Source organism: Bufo bufo, chromosome 9 (assembly GCF_905171765.1).
Source record: "Bufo bufo chromosome 9, aBufBuf1.1, whole genome shotgun sequence".
In the NCBI taxonomy this organism is placed as follows: domain Eukaryota; kingdom Metazoa; phylum Chordata; class Amphibia; order Anura; family Bufonidae; genus Bufo; species Bufo bufo.
Genome location: NC_053397.1, coordinates 52,732,863 through 52,758,283, shown reverse-complemented (window position 1 = coordinate 52,758,283; position 25,421 = coordinate 52,732,863). Strand labels below are relative to the sequence as shown.

The 25,421-nt window shown below is 42.2% G+C and overlaps 1 protein-coding gene across 4 annotated transcripts in view; it reads left to right on the top strand.

The window, feature by feature from the left end:
- Positions 1-25,421, top strand: part of CCDC18 (coiled-coil domain containing 18) — a 56,412-nt gene that overhangs the window by 14,294 nt on the left and 16,697 nt on the right. For all 4 annotated transcript variants that reach the window (XM_040407889.1, XM_040407890.1, XM_040407888.1 and 1 more), the window contains exons 6-19: positions 1,021-1,149; positions 2,330-2,426; positions 4,091-4,212; positions 4,305-4,578; positions 7,599-7,696; positions 8,711-8,826; positions 10,093-10,313; positions 13,941-14,051; positions 18,386-18,517; positions 21,870-22,004; positions 23,083-23,160; positions 23,368-23,484; positions 24,367-24,534; positions 25,087-25,229. In XM_040407889.1, coding sequence (XP_040263823.1) covers positions 1,021-1,149; positions 2,330-2,426; positions 4,091-4,212; positions 4,305-4,578; positions 7,599-7,696; positions 8,711-8,826; positions 10,093-10,313; positions 13,941-14,051; positions 18,386-18,517; positions 21,870-22,004; positions 23,083-23,160; positions 23,368-23,484; positions 24,367-24,534; positions 25,087-25,229 — 1,941 coding nt within the window. The remainder of the gene's footprint in view (positions 1-1,020; positions 1,150-2,329; positions 2,427-4,090; positions 4,213-4,304; positions 4,579-7,598; positions 7,697-8,710; positions 8,827-10,092; positions 10,314-13,940; positions 14,052-18,385; positions 18,518-21,869; positions 22,005-23,082; positions 23,161-23,367; positions 23,485-24,366; positions 24,535-25,086; positions 25,230-25,421) is intronic.

Genomic DNA, 25,421 nt, shown 5'->3' with positions numbered 1-25,421 from the left:
ATCTGAACTTTGTGTTTTTAGGCTACTTTCACACTAGTGTTTTTGCTGGATCGGGCAGGGTTCAGCAAAAACGCTTCCGTTAATGATAATACAACCGTCTGCATCCGTTATGAACGGATCCGGTTGTATTATCTTTAACATACCCAAGACGGATCCGTTGTGAACTCTATTGAAAGTCAATGGGGGACGGATCCGTTTTCTATTGTGTCCGAGAAAACGGATCCATCCCCATTGACTTGCATTGTGGGTCATGACTGATCCGTCTAGCTCCGCATCCTAGGATGGAAAGCAAACTAGAACATGCTGCGGTTTGCTCTCCGGTATGAGAACGGAGCGGAATGCATTTTGGAGCATTCCCTTCTGTTCAGTTACATTTGTCCCCATTGACAAGATTGAAGTGTTTTTTTTTTCCGGTATTGAGACCCTATGACGGATCTCAATACCGGAAAATATTAACGCTAGTGTGAAAGTAGCCTTACTTTTGCACAGTAGTAGCACATTTCATGGGGAAAAAAAAAGATTTTTATTTTTCACCGCATTCCAAGAGCCATCAACAAGCCGTATGTAACCATATGTGTCTTGTTTATTGTAGACTGAGTAGTTGAAAAAAAAAACATTGGGGTTCATAGAAAGTATTGGTGAACTTTTTTTTTACTATTATTATGGGGAGGGGGAGCAATTTCACAGTGTTTTTTGTATTCTTGTAGCATTCACCTTGCAGTTTAAAGGGCACACAGAGCTATGGGGACTGGGTATTGCGGATGTGCTAGTGGCCATCTAGCAACCCATGTCCTCAGCTCTATACCCAAAATCCCGGTGACAGGTTCCCTTTAATCAACCCTGTCCTTTAACTGCTGCACCTATATAGACCTGGAATGGGCTATGACCCCCATGTTCTCGTATCGGCAGGAATCTGACCCCTACTGAAGATAGGCTTTGAATGCTTTAATCCTAAAAAAAAAATCAGCCTAAGCTCTGTGTATGTACTGTATGCATAATACCTTGTAACATGTTTCCTAGGATTGCTGAAGATAAATTAGTGGAGAGTCACCACAAAATGGCAGAAAAAGAGCAAATTTTGCAAAAGTTCAGAGAGGAACTGAAGAAAATGAAAATGGAGCTGTCTGAGTGTAATAAATGTTGTAAGAGGTAAGGATCAATGCTAAAATGTCACAGAATTAAATTCTGCTAACCATTGGACTGTAAGGAAAGACACATCTCGCCATCATTAAATGGTATTAGTCGACATCGTGTTGTATACTTGTTTGAAACAAAACTGTAAAGTAAAGGTCTTTTGAGGTCCCGTATATTCCTGCATCAGTGGGGGTACTCCACTCGTTACCTTCCTTCTCATCACATACTGACGACCTTGCCTCTGCAGGATCAGGACACTGACCTGCTTCTGTAGATATCCCATCATGGCTCTCCCGCTGCCCTGACAGCTTGAGGTGTTAAAACGAACTCTAAAACGCTGTCGCTGGATTTATTTAACGCATCCTGGTCCACACAAGGCGGGCTTTATTGGAAGAAAGTGATCTATAAAAGGTGGCACACGTGTTCCCTACGCTTGCTGTGGCGGCTAATGCACCTAAGGTGATTAACAGGTGTGGAGCCAAATTGTATAGTGATCCTGTTACTCAACACTTAAGCCACATTAAAGAAGATCTATCACTTGTGAGATTATAGAAAAAAAATCTCCTAGATTGGGATACGATTTTATAACATCACTTTATAAAATGTGCTTTGATACTAATTTTGATCTGTCCCCATTAAAGCCAAAATAGGTGAACGACCTGAAATAGTTTTCTAAAAAGTCTTGTATACCGTGAGGATGGAAACACAAAGGGGGTCATTTATTGATGTTTTGATACCACTATTTGGCCTATTTTTGTCACCGATTTAGTCGCAAAAGGGTTTTGCTGCAAAATCTGCGACTTTTCCGAGGTGGTGGAAAAAGGGGGCAGGGAAGAGGGCGAGCCAGCCGGCCAATCTCATTCATCATTTTCCACCCAATTTTATGGCGTGGAAAAGGGTCTTAAACTACACCAGCAAGGGAGCTGGCGTACCTTAAAGCATGCTGCACGGCCAGCGGCACCAAGTGCCAAAGCTATATAGAGAACTGCGCCTCTACAAAACTCTGTCACATCCGCCGCCAGCGCAGGGTGAGTAAGACCGGCGTCTAAATTGCCGGTCTTAATAAATGACCCCCAAAAAGTTTTATAAAATGTAATATAACCATTGTATTCAGACATTTGTAGCCTGCTTATTATATTATCCAGCTGTCGGCATGTATGCTCCCTTTACTGATGACACCGATGTCTTACATTAGGGCTGAGAAACAAAGAAACGAAGCATTACTGAATGCTGAAGAACTGACTCGAGCTTTCCAACAATACAAGAGGAATGTTGCTGAGAAGCTGGAAAAGGTAAGGCCGCCACACACCTAAAATAATAATAATGCTGTGGTACAGTCGCTCCTTGCATCCTTCATACCGTCTAGATCCCAGACTAAACCAGCAGATCGAGGGGGGGCGGGGGGGGGGACACTGCGCAAAATAGCAAATAATCTGACCTGACAGTCTGCCGTCGGCCACCGTGAACCATCGTTCACACATCATTTCTATGGCCAAAATTGGACATTTCTGCTGACATTTTTCTTGTGTGCAGCTGACGCCACGCAACATTTATCTCGCTCTATGCATTTCAACCTAGATTCTTTTTATTAATTTAATCTCTGCCAAACAGATGCACATCATATATTATTGTGTTTTATCATATTAGATTTCCTGATCACGGTCAGGTGCTTCTCGAGGATAGGTCTGGATTCTTGTGATTGTAACATTATGGAAAATTCAGAATAAACATCTTTTAAAAAAAATAAATAAATCTTGCTCCATTAATAGACTGTCTCCATGTGGCAGTTGTGTGATCTTGACGTTTGTTTCTATTGGAATGAGAAAATGTGTAAAAACAAAAGTTGTGCACGTTGAAGGAAAGTTGCATAGGGCAAAATGAAAGGTGTTGTCCCGTGAAAATATTTCAATATTTTTTTTTTAAACCAGCACCTGGATCTGAATACTTTTGTACTTGCATGTAATAAAAAAATTTAGCATAGCCTCAGAGTTATTCAATAAAAATCTCTCTATAGCGCCACCTGCTGTTTGTTCTTTTCCTTTCTGTCGAGATGGATGCACATGCTCAATTCATTCCTTTAATTGCCACCAGTCTTATCTTTTGTTAGAAGCTATAACCGTTACAGGGAGAGGACATGCCTCCTGAGCTACCAGCCTGACGTAAATTTAGCAGAGCAATTAAATTAATGAATGATGAGATCTATGAATGATGGATCCATTTGAGGTACCAGGCTGCTTCTTCAGTCAGGTCCATAAATATTGGGACATCAACACAATTCTAACATTTTTGGCTCTATACACCACCACAATGGATTTGAAATGAAATGAACAAGATATGCTTTACCTGCAGACTGTCAGCTTTAATTTTAGGGTATTTACATCCAAATCGGGTGAACGGTGTAGGAATTACAACAGTTTGCATATGTGCCTCCCACTTGTTAAGGAACCAACAATTTTTTATTTATTTTTTAACCCCTCCAGCGCTATTTGACTATGCATTCTGTATTCAGAATGCTATTATTTTCCCTTATAACCATGTTATAAGGGAAAATAATACAATCTACAGAACACTGATCTCAAGCTGTTTGGGTACCAAACATGCGCGATTTTTCTCACGCGAGTGCAAAACGCATTACAATGTTTTGCATTCGTGCGGAAAAATCGCGGGTGTTCCCGCAACGCACCCGCACCTTTTCCCTCAACGCCCGTGTGAAAGAGGCCTAAGGGTTACATAGCATCATAAATCAATATAATGCTATGCGACCCCGGCAGTGCTGGAAGTTCAGGACGGGAGCTGCGCTGCGAGTCTGGAGTGTGACACTCGCTCGTCTGACAGCGGCCTTAGAGTTCAGAATCTTTGCTCGGTATTTTCACATACAGAGGTACAAAATTATAAATGCCTTGGCAGTTCTTTAGTATGACTGTTGAAAGATCATTACCTTACCGGTTTATTTTAGGTTAAGGCAGAAGGAGATCTGGTTAATAAGAATCTCCAGAACTTTGAAAGAGAGCGAGGGGATTTACTGGAGAAGTGTACAAATCTGGAGAATGAACTGGAGAACCTCAGAGAGCATCTAAGGTGCAGTGTGCTTTCTATAGATCCGTACCATTGGAAGAATGGAGTAGAAAACTGCAGATGTCTTCATTGTGATTTTGCTTTTTCCTCATTAGAAATGTCATGTCGGAGAAGACCGATGAGAAAGAGAAGCAGAAAAGTGTTGAGCTGAAAAACCTAGAGCTTATTTCTCTCCTGACGCAGTCCAATCAGAGGGTTCTTAGACTTGAGAGTGGTCTGGAAAATAAGGAGAAAGTGCTTCAAGACAACATAACTCTTATGAATGAAAATAAGGAGTTAAAGGAGCGCCTTATGGAAATGGCAAACCAGAATGAAGTGAAGCAGTGTGGCTCAGAGTCGGTGGGCATGAAGCTCACCTCACAGTTAAAGGTGGGTCTGCTTTATAACTCGCACCTCCTGATCTCTATTATGTGAAGGACAATGCGAGGCGTTCACCAGCATCTTTTTATTTTCTATTCTGTTAGTGTCTTGGGAATTAACCTTTTAGACTTAGATTTTAATATAAATTTTAACATTTCTGAGCACAGTATCGGTGTATGAATAGAATATTTTCTTTTTTTTTTCTTTTACTACTGCAAAACGTTCTATTTTTGTGTCTTGCTGTACAACCAGTCTTCCTTTTTTCTTTTCTTTTTAAAAGCATGGTAGGATGCTTTTTTTGAGGGTATTCGTAGTTTTGTGAATGAGCCATCACCCATATTCTGCTGACCCTCAACATAGAGATCTGCCAAAAGCTGGACATCAGGAAGATCTTGCTCCTCTACGCCCAGCTCTTGGCACGTTAGTTTATCATGAGTAATAATTTTCTCCACTTTAATTTGCGTGCGAAGAGGTGTAGGTCCTTCACCCACACGAACAAGTCAAATCTACGTAAAGGAACAAATGACAAACACTTTTTCAATAACTGCCTTTCTATTTCTGATAGTGGTTGTGAACTCAGATTCACTACTTGTAAGTCGTCCCTTATAGGAGTCATTTTGAGGGAAGGTACTATGTTTTGTTCCGCAGGAAGTATTCTGACACTTGGGGAGTGCTCTCTAAAAAAGCCCCTCTATTGTCTCTTCCCCTTCTGCCGCGGCTCCCACGATTTCTCCCACTATATGGTCTTTTCTGACTTTGAGTTGTCCCTCTCGCTTTCCCTGCGTTATAGTCATTGTCAGTTTCACATTCAGACGAAGATGAGCCTACATGCACACGAACGTGGTTTGGTTCCGCATCCGAGCCGCCTTTTTGTGCGGCTCGGGTGCGGACCCATTCACTTCAATGGGGCCGCAAAAGATGCGGACAGCACTCCGTGTGCTGTCCGCATTCGTTGCTCTGTTACGTAGCCCTTCAAAAAAAAAAAATAGAACATGTCCTATTCTTGTCCGTTTGCGGGCAAGGATAGGCATTGTTGCAATGGATCCGCAAAAAAAACGGATTCCATACAGACGCCATCCGTTTTTTGCGGATCCGCAATTTGCGGCCCGCAAAACGCAATCGTTCGTGTGCATGTAGGCTCATTCTGTGTCCATCTCAAGTGGGGAAGTCTGTTTTGTCAAATATTCTCCCCTCCTTGAAATCTCTGATATCTCTATTAAATAAGGAGTGTTTTTTCTCCTTGGCCTACATGCACACGAATGTTTGTTTGTGTTTTGCGGTCCACAAATTGCGGATCCGCAAAAAAAACGGATGATCGTATGGCATCCTATTTTTTGCGGATCCATTGTAACAATGCCTATCCTTGTCTAAAAAACGGACAAGAATAGGACATGTTCTATTTTTTTTTGGGGGGGGGGGGGGCTACAGAATGGAGCAACTGATGCGAACAGCACACGGAGTGCTGTCCGCATCTTTTGCAGCCCCATTGAAGTGAATGCGGCTCGGATGTGGAACCGACCACGTTTGTGTGCATATAGGCTTCAGCTGAGCTGTGAACTTTTCAATGGTTTGTTGCAGGTTTATTTCTTTTCTATTGTACTCAGGATTGTCACTAAATTTTCGGATTTGTTCCAACTCTTCTTTCAGTTCACTCTCACTTTTTCCTAACAGTTTTTTCTCCTCCTCAAGCAGCAACCGCATAAGGCCCCATTCACACGTCCGCAATTCTGTTGCGCATTTTGCGTAATGGAATTGCGGACCCATTCATGTGATGTGATGCCCGGATACGGAATTGCAGATCCGCAATTCCGTTCCCGAAAAAAAAAAATAGAACATGTCCTATTCTTGTCCGCAATTGCGGACAAGATTAGGCATTTTCTATTAAGTGCCGACGATCTGCGGTCCGCAAAATGCGGAACCCACATTGCCAGTGTCCGTGTTTTGTGGATCCGCAAAACACTTAAGGACGTGTGAATGGACCTTAAGTCTAAAGGACGATTCAATGGATTCTTTTTCCCATTTGCTCAAAAAATCTCCTGATCTTAACCGGGCTGTGGGGAGGATCGGGTTTCTCAGACGTCTCGGAACAATTTTGTTCTTTAAGTATGTTTCCAGGGCCTGTACCTCTCGCCATGACCGTATGTAGTTTTTATATACTTTTGTTAGGTTTCTGAAACAGGATGAAATGTTTAGATATTGTACTTGTATCGTCAACGCTTTTTCTGAAAAAACCTCAGATGGATCACCCATCAATTTATCTGCAGTAATGTCGCCAGACAAAAAGCCTGCCATTCCCCTTTAAAATTGACTCAATTCGAAACTAGATGAGCGGTGGACGCCGAGCAGCGGGGTGGAAACTGTAGACCAGTAGCTGCTTCAGCCTCTGTTCCTGTTTTTTTTTTTTCTTCACTCCACTCTCCATAGACTTCTATGGGGAGCTGTATCTGATCCTTTAGCGAGGTGACAGTCCATCTAATTAAGCACAGCATTCTGTGTGAATATTCATTTAGGAAAAGTGGGTAGAAAAGCACTGATAAGTGGAGAAAAAGGCATTTTTCGCTTATTAGATATTTTACAACCTTTTCTTATATTTACCAGTATTATTGATGTATGCAGAGTTGTGAGAAAAGCTTATGACCAGTTCAGTGTTTTTGTTTTCCCTTTTTTCTATATTATTTTGTTAGCTGCAGGGATTATTACTTCCCTGCCGATATCGCTGATGTAACTGCAAGAACAGTGGCCCAGATTTAATAATGTGTCTGCACCAAAAATGCACCACAATTCTAGTGTAAAAGTCTGTAGCAAATTACGCTAACCAATAGCTGGTATGGAGTTGGACAAATGTACGTATCCGTGCCCCAAATATACCATTGAGCATGAGCCCCTGTGATCAATCTGGGGCAGGTCTAGACGGCCGGTCTTAGTTTACACCACGTCTAGGTTTAGTAAATCTGGGCCAGCGTGTCTTGACCCCTATTCTGCAAAGTTTAAGTAAAATTATATTTTTATATATTTTTGTGTTGTTGCAGAATGACTTTTCAGATCTTGAACGTCTAAGAAATAACATGTCGGAAAATGTGAATAAATTAGAATGTGATAACAACAGATCACTCCTCGCAGAACTGAGGTCTGTAGATATAATATATATATATATATATACTTTTCTTGGTCCGTGGTGTACTGTCCTTGGAGACAAACCACGTGTCTGTTATGGGGGAGGGGGCCATCAATGAACTGCCGCTCCTGTTTGACATATACATTAATTGCATTTCCCTGCAGCAGCCACTAGGGGCGCGTATTGCGTAGAAATGTTACAGTCTTTTTAGGATTGCAGTGGTGATGGTGTTAATTCCTATGTACTGAGCACCCTAGTGGTGGCTGCAGGCAGGCAATTCTGTAATATGTGAGGACTTATCAATGTATGTATTCCAATTGTCTTGTGTAAATTTATTGAGAAATATGGTAATCAGAAAACGCACTCTATGTTTGAAACGCCAGGTCCACTTTTTTCCAACATACAGGTTGGGTAAAGACTGAGCATGATTTTGTTTTTGTTTTGTTTTTTGTTTTGTTTTTTGTTTTTTTATTGTGAAAATTCCTAAATTTGTCAGAAATCTCTCTGAAGAGGGGATGACACACTAAGGCCTCATGCACACGACCATTGTGTGTTTTGCGGTCCGCAAACCGCGGATCTGCAAAACACGGATGGCGTCCGTGTGTGTTCCCCAATTTGCGGAAGGGCACGGACAGCCTTTAATATAACTGCCTATTTTTGTCCGCAAGGCGCGGACAAGAATAAGACATGTTCTATATTTTTTTTTTGCGGACCACGGAACGGAGCAACGGATGCGGTCAGCACACTGAGTGCTGTTTGCATCTTTTGCGGCCCCATTGAAGTGAATGGGTCCGCATCCGAGCCGCCAAAACTGCAGCTCGGATGTGGACCAAAACAACGGCCGTGTGCATGAGGCCTAAATTATGTTTTGGGGACCTATGAGATCTGTGTACGCCCCTGATCTAGCTAGGTTTAACAAATTATATATCTATCTAAAAGAAAACTGCAGCACTCCAAATCCGATGAAATGGGAAGCAGGTGGTCTTTATTCACCCATGATATTCATAATGATTTTTATTCTTTTAGGGCAAAATTATTAAAGAAAGAAGCTGAAAATCAAGAACTTCAAGCTAAAATTTTTATTGCAAATAGCAGTCACACGCTAGACACTGAACCAGTAAAACTAACTTTACAACAATCAGGTCAGTGTGAAACTTCCAAGGATTTTATAAATCTTTTTTATTTTACACTTTTTGTATTAAGAATATTCTGTTTAACCTTATTAGAGGTCTTCTGTAATGACTCACTGGAGAAAGTCAAGAATAATAAAAAAAAAATATATAAATTGTTTGGTTTCAAGGGGTTCTGCACTTTTTCATGGTCAATGTGATCTGAAATTGGAGATGTCACCACCTTAGGTGTTGTTCCCTTGGAAGCTGCTTGCCAGACTGCTCATTAGATGAGATGGGTAGGTTGTGAGAGTTGCACTTTTCAGTAGTCTAAAGCCACTTTTCCACTGCATGGTTCTGGTTCTACATTACCCTGCTCTTCTTGCCTATAGTTTAGGCTACTTACACACTTGTGCGGATCCGTCTTGTATATGCACAGATGGATCAGCACGAGTAATGCAAACGCTTGTATCCGTTTATAACGGATCCGTTTGCATTAGTCATTCAAAACGGATCCGTTTTCAATTGCACCATATTGTGTCAGTGAAAAACGGATCCGTCCCCATTGACTTACATTGCAAGTCAGGACGGATCCGTTTGTCTCCGCATAGTCAGACGGTCACCAACACGCTGCAAGCTGCGTTTTAGTGACTGTGTAAAAAACATAACGGACACCAAACGCAGCCAAATTGATGCATTCTGAACGGATCCTTATCCATTCATAATGCATTGGGGCTAAACTGATCCATTTTGGGCCTCTTGTAAGAGCCCTGAAACGTATCTCACAAGCGGACCCAGAAACGCCAGTGTGAAAGTAGCCTTAGGTACCAGGTACTTTGTTTTCCGCTGTAGAAATGGTACCCCCTCATAGTGACGCAGTATAGAGACGATTTTCTCTTGGACCAGTAACTAATCAGCAGAGTTTTCACTGGACCTTCATGACACCAGTTTGGCTTCCTTGGAACCTCATCAGATATGGTACCAAGAAAGTACCAGGTACTATCCGCAACTTTTGTCTAGTAGAATGCTGAAAAGTCAAGTACAATCCAGCTGACCGTTCCATGCAGTGGGGAAGGAGCTTTAGTTGTTGGGCAAAGCCCTTACCAGCCTGGCAAGAAACTGAGAAAGGAGATCACCGCTGCACCCAACCTGTGCATTCCCCAACTTCAGTCGGTGACGTTGAATCCCAAAAAAAATTACGCTTCTATTTTCTATGGGAACTTCTGTCAAGTCGTTTTTGTCTTTGATTATTTTCATGGCATTTGCTTACCTTTTGGTTATTCCATCTTTGCAATGCAGAAATAGAGAAATTCCAGCGCTTCGAGTCGGTGAGCAAAGAGTTACAGGAAGAAAATGAAAGACTGACTGACACTGTGAGAGAATTGAAGCGGAAACTTAGTAAAGCCCAAGCCGAAACTGCAAACGCCAAGCTCTCCATGGCTCAGAGAACCAGCCAGTTTCAGCTCATCCAGGAAGAACTGCTGGAGAAAGCGTCAAAAACAACCAAGCTAGAACAGGAGGTGGGTGCAAGTAAGCGTGAAGTCTGTGTTTCTGATCAATCTCGTTCGAAATCGCGATCTGTGTAGACAAGCGACGCTCATTTGTTGGCTAATGACATCCTTTATGCAGGCCTTAAAGGATAACTGTCACACTTAGACCCTAATTTTAATTTTCATATATGTAGTTACTAATAACATGATATTCCAGAATCAGTTACTATTAGACTGACTTACCCCATATTTAATAAGATTCAGCCCTTAGCAACCAGTCTGCATAAAACTGCAATCTCACTATTCAGTTAAGATGGCCGCCATTGCCCTCACCCTGAGGCTAATCCCGCCTGCCCTCACTAGCCAGTAACAATAGCCCCCCAAAAGTGTCAGTAACCAGAGCCCTCCCCTGAAGGGTTAATCTCCTGCAGCACAAAGGGGTCCTCTTACCACATGCTGCTTTCATTTATACACTGAGCAGACGGCAGATCTCCCTTCCCTGCTCTGCGCTGCTTCCACTCTGCATTGTCCAGCTCTGCTGAGTGAGGGAGCGTCTGCCAAGCGCAGGGACAGGGAGAAGTGCACACAGCCCAGGCACTGTTATCAGCTGCTGGGGAGGACCTGGCTTTAATCATTTACTTACAGTCCCTGGCTATCTGTAATCTGACCTTGCACGCAGATAGACGGACCATGCCTAGCAACCCTATTTTAAGCACAGGTAAAAGTAGGCAGTACAGGGAACAAAACTGTGGAATTAAGAAGTAATTGAATACACAGTGAAAAGTTGAAATAGGGCCACCAAGGAGATATTAATCACCACAATCCAATACTAAAAAAAAAAAAAAAAAAGACAGTTATCCTTTAAAATCATCACTGCCAACAATATTCAAACTGTACAAAATGGGAATAAAAGGATTGTGCTAATGATGGTTCTCAGCCAGTGCAAAGGTCCTGTAAATGCATAAAAATCAGCGATCACTGCTCATTCCAGGCTGAAATTGGTCAATCTTTTGGGACCCTGAGGCCAATTTCACATCCGCGCTGCATTTTCTGTATTTCTGTTTCATTTTCAACTGGAAAATGGGGAATAAGATCAATCGGTTTTATTTTGAGCATCAATGTGTTCTGCTCATTTGCATCAGTTGGTCCTTTAGGTATCACTTGTATTTTTTATGGGAGAAAAAAAAAGCTTGTACTGTTGTACTTGTTGTCCATTTTTCTGTTCCTGTTTGAAGAGAAGCACGGAAAACACAACGCTGATGCGAACTTCGCCTTAGATATTTAAGTTTTTACTTTAATAAACGCCATCACCTTGTGACCTTGTTTCAAATTTCTTCATGTGTTAACAGCTATGTACATCTTCGGAGGCCATTTTTTTTATGATTGCATTTTACTCATTTTGGACTGTAAATCATTTATTGAACTGGTTTTTATTTAAAAATATTGAGCCGTTCTGTCACAAAGGGTTAACTGTTTTTCTAGCAAAAATGCTAGTGTGAAAATAGCCTTAAAGGGGTTGGCCACTTTCTGGTTATTATTGCCCAAAGTGTATATAAGATGAATATATGGCACTTACTAATATGGCCTTTGTTGAAATTCTGCATCATTTTCTATATTTCATAAGGTACACACAGAAGTCTTGTCCATAAAATGGCTGCTGATGGAGGGTCATGTGACCAGGCACATCACCTCCATGTGGGGTCTCCTCCATTCAGATACACTGCCCCACCATCTGCACTTGTTCTGTTTGGAGTCCAGTGCAGGTGCAGTGTGTTTGGATGGAGGACACATCACATGGAGGTGATGTGCCTGGTCACATGACCCTCCATCAGCAGCCATTTTATGGACAAGACCTCTGTGTGGACAGCACAATAGACTTTGTCTACCTTATGAAATATAGAAAATGATGCAGCGTTTCAACAAAGGCCATATTAGTAAGTGCCATATAATCATCTTATATACACTTTGGTCAACAATAACCAGAAAGTGGCCAACCCCTTTAACCATCTAACAGTTAAATATGGCAGCTTCTAGTAGGAGGGAAGTGAGCGCCTTTACTTAAGATATTGTAAGTTTCTTTTGCGTGTTGCCATGGGGCGTATATATCTTACAACTATTTGCTATGGGGCAAATATTTAAAAAAAAATTACATTTAAAGTTTAGAGGTTGTCAGGGCAGGAGGAAGCCAGACACCAGCCTTGCAGGCCAGCTTTTGATGTCTGAGCCATCTGTTAGGCAGGCCTTTAACGCTGTCACTGATGGTAGTGTTGATGTAATACAATAGTTGGCATGCAATGTGAAAAGGTATTGCGACGTTACTGAAAAGCTGATTCAGTTTCCGTTCCGAGCCGTGCCGATAAACGGCAACGATTGCTGCACTCGTACACGTATCTTTTGCATCAATCTAAAATGAATGGATCCATCATAACTGTCATGGTCCTACTATGTATAAAAGCCACAATACTAGCGTGAACAGAGCCTAAAATATGTAGGTCTAGTAACCACGAGGGCTGCAGCAAACAAAAAACGGAAAGTTGTATAATCCTAATTCTATGGGTTTTTTTTTTACTGTATGTTTAGGATCATATTAAAGAGGTTGTCCAAGATTTTAATATTGATTACCCAATCTTAGGATAGGTCATCAATATCAGATCTGCAGGGGTCCAACTTCAAGCTTTCCTGCCGATCAGCTCCTCCTTTTTTCCCAAAATTTAGCAAAAGCTTTATTTTAGAATTTTAGGACCTCAGACTGTTTTATCTATGCTAGACTACTTACTCACCCAAATCATGGTCAAGTTCACATCACCGTTTCATTTTCGGTTCTTCTGATCCGTCAAAAGAACAGAAAACCCCCCAAAAAAAGAAGAATCCTTTATTTTAAGCATCCGTTATGTTAAATTATGCAGATTTTGCATCTGTTTTAGCCATTTCCGTCTGAGATCCGTTACTTTAGACAGGAAAAGAAATACTTTGTGTAGAACTTCTCAGACGGAAATGGCTAAAACAGATGCAAAATGTGCATAACTGATCGGAACGGATGTTTTGTTGTTGTTTTCTGTTCTTCTGACGGATCAGAACAACGGAAAGTGAAACACTGATGTGAACCCGGCCTTACAAACTGAGTTTTAGTTCACTATGTTCCAATGCAGACGAAAAGCCAAGATCTGGTTTTATTTATACCTGTATCTCCATACAGCAAAGTTTATGAATGAGCTACACACCAGACCTTCATGTACACTGCACATTTCTTTTACACGTGTTATACACGGTGCTCGGGGTCTGCATTGGGATAAAATAAGTAACTGGTTTTATGAGCAGAAGTTTGAAGCAGATCTGTTGCCTAAATAAGCTGCCCCGTGTAAGCGGTCCCATCGATCGGACATTTATCACCTATCCTGTAGATGGGTGATAAATAGTTTTGTAGGATAACCCCTTTAATGACTGAGTATTCTAGGGAAATGAATTTGGATTTGAATTCGTTTTTTTTCTTTCTGCACTGTACATGTCAAATGTAGACCCAGGTTTGGCAGCGGTTAGCTTGTATCTTGGTATACTTTTGCCATTTTAGTAATTTTCGATTTGTATTCATATGTCACGCAAAATTTATTGAAAATCTATGCAGAAATAGTGTGATTTTTTTACACAATCTATTGACAGATGACAAAGAAATCCTTGAAGATTGCCTCCCTGCAAAAATTATTGGAAGACAAGACGGAGACTTACTCAGGTGCTGTAGCTAGAAACGCCAAACTGGAGGAGGAACTACGGGTAAGAAAAGCAGGGATGTAATGCAAGAAAATCCTTTCTCACTGCATGCCATGCACGACTATTAAAGGGGTTGTTCAAGATAATGAGACAATCTTGGACAGGAAAGGCATAAAGTGGTTATCCCATGATTAATGTAAAAAATGAAAATCGTACAATACACGACAGTCTCTTTCTAACAAAGTTAGAACCAGCCCTGTACCTCATGGATTCAGAGATCTCCCCATTCATTGCTCTGCTAGATTTATATCAAGCTGACAGCTCAAGGGGAGTGTCTTTTCTGTTGCATCTCAGGGGGCGTGTCCTTTCTGCAGCAGCTCCCTCCCTATCACAGCTCAGGAGGCAGTTGAAGGATGAAACTGAGCATGTGCGGCCTTTATTAAGCAGGTCAAAGAAATAATAAGAAGAAATATATAAAAATAGCAGGTGGCGCTATACAGATACATTTTATTAAAAAACTCAGTGGCTATACTAAGTTTTTTATTACATGTAATTACAGAAGTATTCAGATCCAGGTGCTGGTTTGAAAACTGTAGAATATTATTCGTGGGACAACCCCTTTAACCCCTTTAGGACATATTTCACCTTAAAGGGACACTGACAGGCGAAATCAGCATATATAGTTAGATATATCACATTACAGGTCTTATAGAGTCTTTTAAAAGCATATAACTATCCCCCCTGTCCACCTTATAAAGAGCGAAATATAAAGTTTTATAACCTGCTTCTCCGTTCAACAATCTGCCCAAGGGGCGGCGTTTCATGTGAAAATGCGCCCAGCCAGCCTTCCCAACTGCCGTTCTTAAGCCCCGCCCAGCTCATCATTATTCACTTCGCTGGGTGGCGGCTAGAACTCTCCCCAGTCCCGATCCTGCGCAATTCAATCCTCCCGGCATCGTTCATGCCCAATCTTCTGCGCCCCGCCATGCCGTCGGACGCACTATAATTAACCCCTTATATGATGTGAGTGAGCAGCGCTCTGAAGCGCTGCTCTGAACAGTGCATGGCTGAGGCTGCAGCTGCATCGAAGACGCAGGCTGGTGTGTGTACGCAGGCGCGATCTAACGGCACGGCGGGGCGCAGGCGCAGAAGATTGGGCATGAACGATGCCGGGAGGATTGAATTGCGCAGGCGCAGGATCTGGACTGGGGAGAGTTCTAGCCGCCGCCCAGCGAAGTGAATAATGATGAGCTGGGCGGGGCTTAAGAACGGCAGTTGGGAAGGCTGGCTGGGCGCATTTTCACATGAAACGCCGCCCCTTGGGCAGATTGCTGAACGGAGAAGCAGGTTATAAAACTTTATATTTCGCTCTTTATAAGGTGGACAGGGGGGATAGTTATATGCTTTTAAAAGACTCTATAAGACCTATAATGTGATATATCTAACTATATATGCTGATTTCGCCTGTCAGTGTCCCTTTAAGGACCAGGCCATTTTTTGCAAATCTGACCAGTGTCACTTTAAGTGATGATAACTTTAAAACACTTTGACTTATCCAGGCCGTTCTGAGATTGTTTTTTCATCACCTATTGTACTTCATGACACTGGTAAAATGAAGTAAAAAATATTCATTTTTATTTATAAAAAAAATACCAAATTTACCAAAAATTAGTAAAAAATCGCAAATTTCCAAGTTTCAATTTCTCTACTTCTATAATACATAGTAATACCTCCAAAAATAGTTATTACTTTACATTCCCCATATGTCTACTTCATGTTTGGATCAATTTGGGAATGATATTTTATTTTTGGGGGATGTTACAAGGCTTAGAAGTTTAGAAGCAAATCTTGAAATTTTTCAGGGACCATATGGTTTTTGGAAGGCAGATTTTGCTGGACTGTTTTTTTTTTTACACCATGTCCCATTTGAAGCCCCCCTGATGCACCCCTAGAGTAGAAACTCCATAAAAGTGACCCCATCTAAAAAACTACACCCCTCAAGGTATTCAAAACTGATTTTACAAACTTTTTTAACCCTTTAGGTGTTCCACAAGATTTAATGGAAAATAGAGATACAATTTCAAAATTTCACTTTTTTTGGCAGATTTTCCATTTTAATAATTTTTTTCCAGTTACAAAGCAAGGGTTAACAGCCAAACAAAACGCAATATTTATGGCTCTGATTCTGTAGTTTACAGAAACACCCCATATGTGGTCGTAAACCGCTGTATGGGCACACGGCAGGGTGCAGAAGGAAAGGAAAGCCATACGGTTTTGGAAGGCAGATTTTGCTGGACCGTTTTTTTGACACCATGTCCCATTTGAAGCCCCCCTGATGCACCCCTAGAGTAGAAACTCCCAAAAAAGTGACCCCATTTTAGAAACTACGGGATAGGGTGGCAGTATTGTTGATACTAGTTTAGGGTACATATGATTTTTGGTTGCTCTATATTACACTTTTTGTGAGGCAAGGTAACAAGAAATAGCTGTTTTGGCACCGTTTTTATTTTTTGCTATTTTCAACATTCATCTGACAGGTTAGATCATGTAATATTTTTATAGAGCAGGTTGTCACGGACGCGGCGATACCTAATATGTATACTATTTTTTTATTTATGTAAGTTTTACACAATGATTTCATTTTTGAAACAAAAAAATCATGTTTTAGTGTCTCCATAGTCTGAGAGCCATAGTTTTCAGTTTTTGGGCAAATATCTTGGGTAGGGTGTGATTTTTGCGGGATGAGATGACGGTTTGATTGGCACTATTTTGGGGTGCGTATGACTTTTTGATCGCTTGCTATTACACTTTTTGTGATGTAAGGTGACAAAAAATTTAATTTTTTACACCTTTTTTATTTCACAGGTCATGTGATATTTTTATAGAGCAGGTTATTACGGACGCGGCGATACCTAATATGTATACTTTTTTTTTATTTATTTATGTAAGTTTTACACAATTATTTCATTTTTGAAACAAAAACAAAGAAATCATGTTTTAGTGTCTCCATATTCTGAGAGCCATAGTTTTTTCAGTTTTTGGGCGATTATCTTAGGTAGGGTCTCATTTTTTGTGGGATGAGGTGTCGGTTTGATTGGTACTATTTTGGCGTACATACGACTTTTATGATCACTTTTATTACCTTTTTTGGGAAGTAAGGTGGGCAAAATTTCAATTTCATCATAGTTTTTTATTTTTTATTTTTATGGCGTTTACCGTGCGGGTAAAGTAACATGACCGTTTTATAGATCAGGTCGTTACGGATGCAGTGATATCAAACATGTGTAGGGAATTATTTTTTTTTTTCATTTTTAATCAGTGATAAATGTGTTTTTTTATTTTTACTTTTTTTTTTCACTTTTTTTTACTTTTTTTTTTTACCCAGACCCTTGAAGATCCAGTGGGTCTGATGTCTGTATAATACAGTACAGTACACTATATAGTGTACTGTACTGTATTTTCACTTTACAAAGTCTGATTAGACTTCTGCCTTTAGCAGAAGTCTAATCAGCACCATGGGCAGCCTCTGATCAGTACCATGGACAGCCGGACGCCTGTGAAGGCGTCCGGTTGCCATGGTACCCATCACTCGCTGCCACAGCAGAGCAGTGGGTGATGGGGAGGGAGGGGGGCACCGGGTTCCGATCACCGCTCGCCGGGCGGCGGTGATCGGAACTATACATGACGTACCGGTACGTCATGTGTCCTTAAGTACCAGGAAAATATGCCGTACCGATACGTCATGTGTCCTTAAGAGGTTAAAATAAAAAATATATAAAATTATACTCACCCGCTTCTCCAGTAGGTTCTCTGCAGTGCTGGTCTGGTTCTTCTGACACATTTTGTTTAGAAGCAGCAGTGGTGACGTGTTGGGATACAGCATGTGACCACTGCAGCCAGTTACTGTCCTCGGCGGTCTGGCACTGAGGATAGTGATTGGCTGAAGCAGTGACATTCTGTATACCTGCATGTCACTGTACACGTCACAATGACATGCTGGGATATGCCACGTGACCACTTCAGCTAATAGCTGTTCTCATTGGTAGACCGTTATGGCAGCAGCGATCCCACATCCACATACAGAAGAGGTGATTGCTTCATGTAACTACAGCTCTCACTTCCTCTGATGAGCATGCAGTTGTCGGGAATGAATGGATCGTTCCAGAGAATTGCCTTTTGTGTCAGCCTGTGTAAAGTTATATTTAGTTATTTTCCCATTTATGGCTGGCATTAGGGAAGAATTTTAGCATCATCATTAAATGAACTTAGTTATGTATAAAATATACACAGCAAATGTGTATCCTTGTCTGTTATCATCTCATAATCATGGCATAATCGATAAGAACCCCCATATTTGGACAGCACAGTGGGTGATGATTTCTTTTCATATTTTGCAGGATTTCAAAGCTCAAATTCGTAACTTGGAGGAAAACATTTCTAAAGAACACCAAGAAGTTATCATGGCCTTTGAAAAATCAAAAACTGTGTACCTGGATCGACAGAATGAACTCCTGAAACAGATTGAAGATGTAAGATAAACTATTGCAGAGTTAAAGGGGTTGTCCAAGTTATATTTATTGATGACCTCAGGATAGGTCATCAATATCAGATCGGCGGGGGCAGTGGCGTACACACAATCCATGGGGCCCCGGTGCTAAACTGATCCATGGGCCCCCCCCTGGTCTCGGGAGGGGCATTTCCCCAGGCAATAGGAGATTATGGGGCCCCTGTGTCCCCACCCGCCCTCAAACCACACCCACACACAGCCCCACCCATAAATTGCGCCCGTACCTCTTACATCCAGTGACGTCTCCTTCGATGTAGATGTTCTCTGTCCTCGTCTTCTCCTTTCAGACCAGACCACCATTTTTACGCCGTTTTTAATCTCTGCAATATCTTAGTTTACTACTTTTCCATCATCCTACCATCTTCTGGACAAAACATCCTACTACCCCAATACTGTGCCCTGTGGTCCCCAATAGTGCCCCCAATAATATGCCAGTAACAAGTGCCTCTCTTCCCCCCCCCCATGTGCCAGTATCAAGTGCCAACACCCTATGTGCCAGTATCAAGTGCCAAAACCCCAGTGTGCCAGTATCAAGTGCCAACCCCCCCCCCTGTGTGCCAGTATCAAATGCCAAACCCCCCGTGTGCCAGTATCAAGTGCTAAACCCCCATGTGCCAGTATCAAGTGCCAACCCCCCCCTTCATTTGCCAGTATGAAGTGCCGACCCCCCCCTTCATTTGCCAGTATGAAGTGCCAACCCCCCTCATTTGCCAATAAGAAACGCTAACCCCCTCATTTGCCAGTAAGAAGTGCCAAACCCCCCTCATCTGCCAGTAAGAAGTCCAAAACCCCCCCTCATCTGCCAGTATAAAGTGCCAACCCCCCTCTATTTGCCAGTAAGAAGTGCCAACCCCCCATTTGCCAGTAAGTGCCAAGTTGCCAACCCCCCCCATTTGCCAGTAAGAAGTGCCAACCCCCTCCCCCTCATTTGCCAGTATGAAGTGCCTCCTCATGTCCCAGTAAAGTCCGGTATTAAAAAATAATAAACCCTTATACTTACCTCCTTAGCAGCTATACGATGCAGGCCTCTTCTGGCCTGTGTCCCGCGCTGTACGGCTCAGGCGGCGCGATTACGTCATCGCGCCGCTCTGATAGGCTGCGGGCCTTGTGCCGGCAGCCTATCAGAGGAGCAGGGAAGGGAGACGCCTCCCTCCCCTGCCCGGCCACAGCACAGCTATCTGTATCGCTGTCCGGAGGACGGCGATACAGATCACTATGGAGATGAGCGCTTCCACAATGGAAGCGTTCATCTCCCTGTCACCTGCCGCGGGCCCACACCTGAGTCTGAGTGGCACTACTGCAGGGGCCAGGGGTCCACAGGCGGCCGGGCCCCCTGGAGTGCCGGGCCCGGTCGCAACTGCGACCCCTGTATGTACGCCACTGGGTGGGGATCCGATACCCGGCACCCCAGCCAATCAGCTGTTTGAAAAGGAGGCACATGCCTTGCCAGCACTGCCTCCCCTTTACTGTTTACCTTCTAGCCGTTGCATCTGCAGCAGTGAGCAGCTGTAATTACACCCAAGCCATCCCATTCATTTCATAGTACGGATTGCTCCTATACAAGTGTTGGAGCAATCCGTACCATTAAAATGAGTGGGACGGCTTGGGTGTAATTACAGCTGATCGGCTGGGGTGCCAGGTGTCCGACCTCCGCCGATCTGATATTGATGACCTATCCTGAGGATAGGTCATCAATAAATATAACTTGGACAACCCCTTTAAGGTTAAGCCGACACATTAGAACATAAATAATAATCGTCTTCATGGGTGCACATATTTCACATCAGACTACACATCCTCTTCCCAGCCCAATCAATCCTATAAACCCACATTTCTTTGTAATAAATACACCTCATTTTCATTGTAATTCATGGTAGGCCTTGCAACGTTTACACTGCAATACCCTGTAATGATATTCCATTTCCAACTAAGTCAGTTATGTTGTGTCGAGGTAAGATTGTTTTAGTAGTCAGGTGTTAATCCTTTGGACCTCTGTCTACTTTCCAGCTTAAGGGTCCATTCACACATCCGTGTGTGTTTTGCGGATCTGCAAAACACGGACACCGGCAATGTGCGTTCCGCATTTTGCGGACCGCACATCGCCGGCACTAATAGAATATGCCTATTTTTGTCCGCAATTGCGGACAAGAATAGGGCATGTTCTATTTTTTTCGGGAACGCAAATGCGGACCCGGTAGTGCGGGTCCGCATTTCCGGATCGGGCCGCAAATGGAGCCTAATACTGTTTTTTTTTTTTGTTTTTTTTAAGTATTTAAAGTGGTTGTCTCATGGAGACAGACCTCATCATATGCCCTACATCACAAAGGGGGATCACAAGCTGGAGCCGCTCTCTGAGAGCCATGAAGGAGAGCTGTTCTGGTAGACTTGAGCCATGCTTGCAGTGCAAGGTTGGCTATTCATCTGATTGTCTGTCGTGTGATACTACATTTCCCCTGCAGCGGCCGTCACAGGGGAAATGCCTGGCCGGGAAAGTTCCCAACATTTATGCTAAATGTGTCTATAGGGTTACGTTAATGAGACTTAGACCAAAGAGTATAGTTTTGACCTTTGACTGGTGTGTAAACATTAGTATACTGCAAAAACAAAAGTAATAGCCTATACTATTACATAAAACCGTAACCAGTAAAAAAAAAGCATATGCATTAAATATGCCTCTGTAGGACACCCATCTTGGGCATCCATGTAATATATACGTCTCAGCATATATGTTAAATGGAGGCCATCTACATGGTGTGAACCTAATCTAACCTATCTTAATCTGTTTTGAACAGAAACTCAGTGGGGGGGATATCACTCTCACTGCGCCTGGATTGTGTCTTGATTTGAGCCCGAATTTGTGGTCCACGCTTGCTATACAAATATATGAATATACTCCACAGTTTTCATTTATATCATACTAGACACAAGTTTTCTTAGATAACTTGTGCCCCAGATTTGTCTGCACTTACTTTGCGTCTTGTTTTGTCGCCGTCTTCAGCAGTTTTTGGTACTTGTTTTGTCAGTGCCAGCTCCAAGGTGGTGTAACATTCGGATAGTATAAAAGCGCTATGGAGTATTGTGTCCTGTCTTTTGCCGTATGTTGCTGATTGTGCACCTATTCAAGTCAATGGGTCCGCACCGCAGCATGGAGTTCACACGGCTTGTGCCCCTATATTGCAGACGCACTGTTTGCTGTCCGCAAAACTGGCACAGCGTCCATACATTCGTCTGAATGGGGCCTAAAGCAGTAACTTTGTGTAGCACATTCAGTCTTCTGTACACAGTTCATTGATTTGTTATTTCCACCCTTAAAGCTCAGTTGTCAGCTGGAAATGAAGAACCTGGAAGCAGCTGAACAAGAGTTTACCATCAATAATCTTCAAGAAGACGCAGCTTCAAAACAAATGCAGCTGGAGGCTCTGGATAACAAGCTGGTAGAAGCAAGGAAGGTAAAGAAGTACTATATTGTTTGGACTATAAGATGCACTGGACCATAAGACACAGCTAGCATATAGAGAAGGGAAATAATAAGAAGAAAATATTTTTCATTAGACCCCCAACTACATCAGATCTCTATATCAGACCCCTATTCCTCAGATCAGATTCCAATCAGACCCCCAAGCTCCATCAAACAAAAAATAAATAAATGAACCTACCTCTTCTACTCCAGACTGAGCTGACACTTACCACTCCCTGGTCTTCTGCTGGCCTAGCACTGCACTGTGACCTGATGTCGCACAGCGTCCGGTTATAGTGTGCACCTATGTGCGCTACGTCTTGACGCTCTACGCAGTCAGGATACGTGCAGTGAGGCACCTGGAAGTAAACCAGGCAGCAGTGGTCAGTACAGCGCTTCACTCGCCCCTCCCCGCAACTCCTGCATACTAATGAACATTTCCTTAATGGAAGCAATCATTAGCATTCACGCTATAAGACGCACTGGGAGTGCGTTTTATAGATCGAAAAGTATTTTTATTTCATAATATATAATTATTATTTTTTATTTTTTTTGCATTTGACAGATCCACAGCTCTAACAGTTGACTCAATGGACTGCAGCCTGTTATAAAAAACACTATCTACTCAGGCCTGATTGACGTTCAACAGGGAAGCTTTTCTGCATTTAGCTGAGAGAGCTTTGAATAACCATTTTGGTCCTGTATTTTTAGGATCTGTGTGGCCACAAATTATAGAAAGTATCTTATTCTGGTCCACAAAAATAGTAATTTTTATTGATGGGAGTCAGAGTGCACACGGAAAGTATCCCTATTTTGTGGATCCATGGTTTGCAGATTGAAATACGGAAACGGCTGTGTGCATGAAGCCTTATGTTCAAGAATTTCTGTTTGCTAACAAATTACAAGAGCAGTGTTTTAGCATATTGTGCATATTGCGCATAAGCTGTTCCTTTAGGACCGTCTACTGAGTGGTTCTACAGACTTACAAATACGTTTTTACTGAATATTTTTAAATGCACCACCTATAGATGTATTTTATTTTGTAACTAACATATATGTCTTATGCATAGGAACTGGAGCTTCACAGAAAAGGTGCAGCTGACAAAATGAAAATACTTGAGAACCTATTAGAGACTGAAGCCGTGACGGTGAGCTACATGTGCAAATGTGACGTCCTCCAAGTATCATTTCTCGTACATGAAATCTGATGTATACATGTCAGTACGGCCTTTTTTTTTTTTTTTTTTTTTAAACAATTCTTTTTAACAATTGTTTTAAACTATGCCCAGTAATAAGCTGGCACCAGTACCATTCCCTCAAGCTTATTCCAGTTTGTGTGTCATTTTGATTTACAGGTTAAACAGCTTGAATCGGCCTTAGCTGTTTGTAAAAAAGAATTGGGATTATATTTTCAGCAGCTGGAAGAGAACAGAGAACATTTTGAAAATCAGACCAAAAAAAAGTCGGAGGAGGTGAGTAAAATGATTGACTGCAAGTTCTGGATAATGACAATCAATACACATGTTTATACCATGAATAGGTGCCAGATCATCAAATGTTCTATATTCTATTTTTGGTACAAAATCCGGTAAGGCTTCAGTTTACCGTTCAGCGTCATTTTACAGTTTACATTCAGTTATAATATACTGTAGATTAGATACAATGGGGCAGGTTTACTGTTGCAAATATGCCAGAATCCTGGTACACATACCCTACACAACATTTGGGTTGTCCACCTTTGAGCCTTTCAGCCAGACCTCCCCAAGTCACTGGACCTGCAAACGTAAGCTTACTTACCTGCACCCTTCCCCTGGGTTCCAGCTCCTTCCATCTTCTGCTGCCGCGCTCCAGTCACTGCCAGTAAACGTACTGCTTGACAGGGGTTATGTGGCCTCTGCAGCTAATAATTCGCCTCAGTGGTGATATGTCCCTCATGCGTTATCCTGTGACTGGCTGCAGCAGCAACGTGACACCCGTGGTTTACCAGCAGGGACCGGAGGAGCTGGAACCCAGCAGTTGGGAGCCGGTAAGTAGGGGTCCCTCCACAGGTCTGGCAACATGCGTTGGCTGGATTTTAGCGTGGATTTCATCCATTGTATTGCAAATCTGCCCCAAAAAAAAAATAACTGAAGAAATCGGCAACAGGTAGTTCATGCTGTAGATTAGAATACCAGCAGCTAGCCCTCAAAATTACCGATTTTTTTCTATCCTTTTTTACTATACGTTTTTGCAGATGATATGCGCAGAATCCACAGCAGATGTGCCACGTGTGAAAATTTGGCCTGTGCTGTTGTGAAATCTGTATCATTGTATGTTTTTACAGTTAATCATTCTACATTCCTTTTGCTATAAAGGTTCACTGTTTACAGAAGGAAATGAAGTTTAGAACACAAAACCTACAGGAAACCACTGAAGAGAATGTGCGTCTACGGCAGACCCTGCATCAGCAACAGCAGATGTTACAGCAGGCAACTACCCGGATTGGGGACCTGGAAGACACCCAAGCAGAGCTGGAGAAACAGGTTCAGCCCTCTTTATTCAACTATTGTGACTATCTTGTCTATGTCAACTTAATGGAGCTGTCCAAGTTCATATCCTGTAGTTTTTTTTAAATGATCCCACCCAGTGAGACCTGTCGAGGGAAGCCTACTTTCTCACTCCTCTCAAAAGCCTATTACTGCAGGACTGAACAAAGGGAATTATTTTTATATCGACCTACATCAGCCCCCCCCCCACAATAATCTATAGGGATCTGAGTGGAACCCCAATTTTAAGCCAGTTCCACTCCTTACCCCTACAGCATACAGTACTGATGCAGCAATAATGTTTCTTTACCTAAAGATGTCATCCAAAGCCTTGCCCAGGTTGTTAATAGGCACTGGCTTGAAGATACACTGGCACCAAATAACACAGACAAAAATGTTCATTCGACGAACTGCTAAGAAATAATTCACATGGGAATTTCTAATTCTCTAGCTGTCTAGTACTTAGCCTGTTAAAATTATTTGGGTACCATATAGACTGGATATGTTCTATTACTATGTTTGACCATTAAAGCTTGCATTATACCACAGGTTTCCAAATTAGAATTTGAACTTGAGAAACAAAGGTCGTCTTCTCAAGTAGATCTGAAAGCGGCAGAGGAGGCACTTCAGGTTGCTAATGAGGAATTGGCTTGCAAAGCTCATAACGTTCATGAGTTGGGTGACACAGTTAGGTAAGTGGAGCGTGCACACCATTTGTTGTATCTGTACAATCACATGTACAGGAAGCTATAATACATAAAGTATATAAGCGTCTGTATATATACAGTAGATCTACAAACATTTTCGTTATATTGACACAGTCAAGCACACAGTGCAATAAAAGGGAGCAAGCATTAGGGTAAATCATAAAGAAATATGGAAAT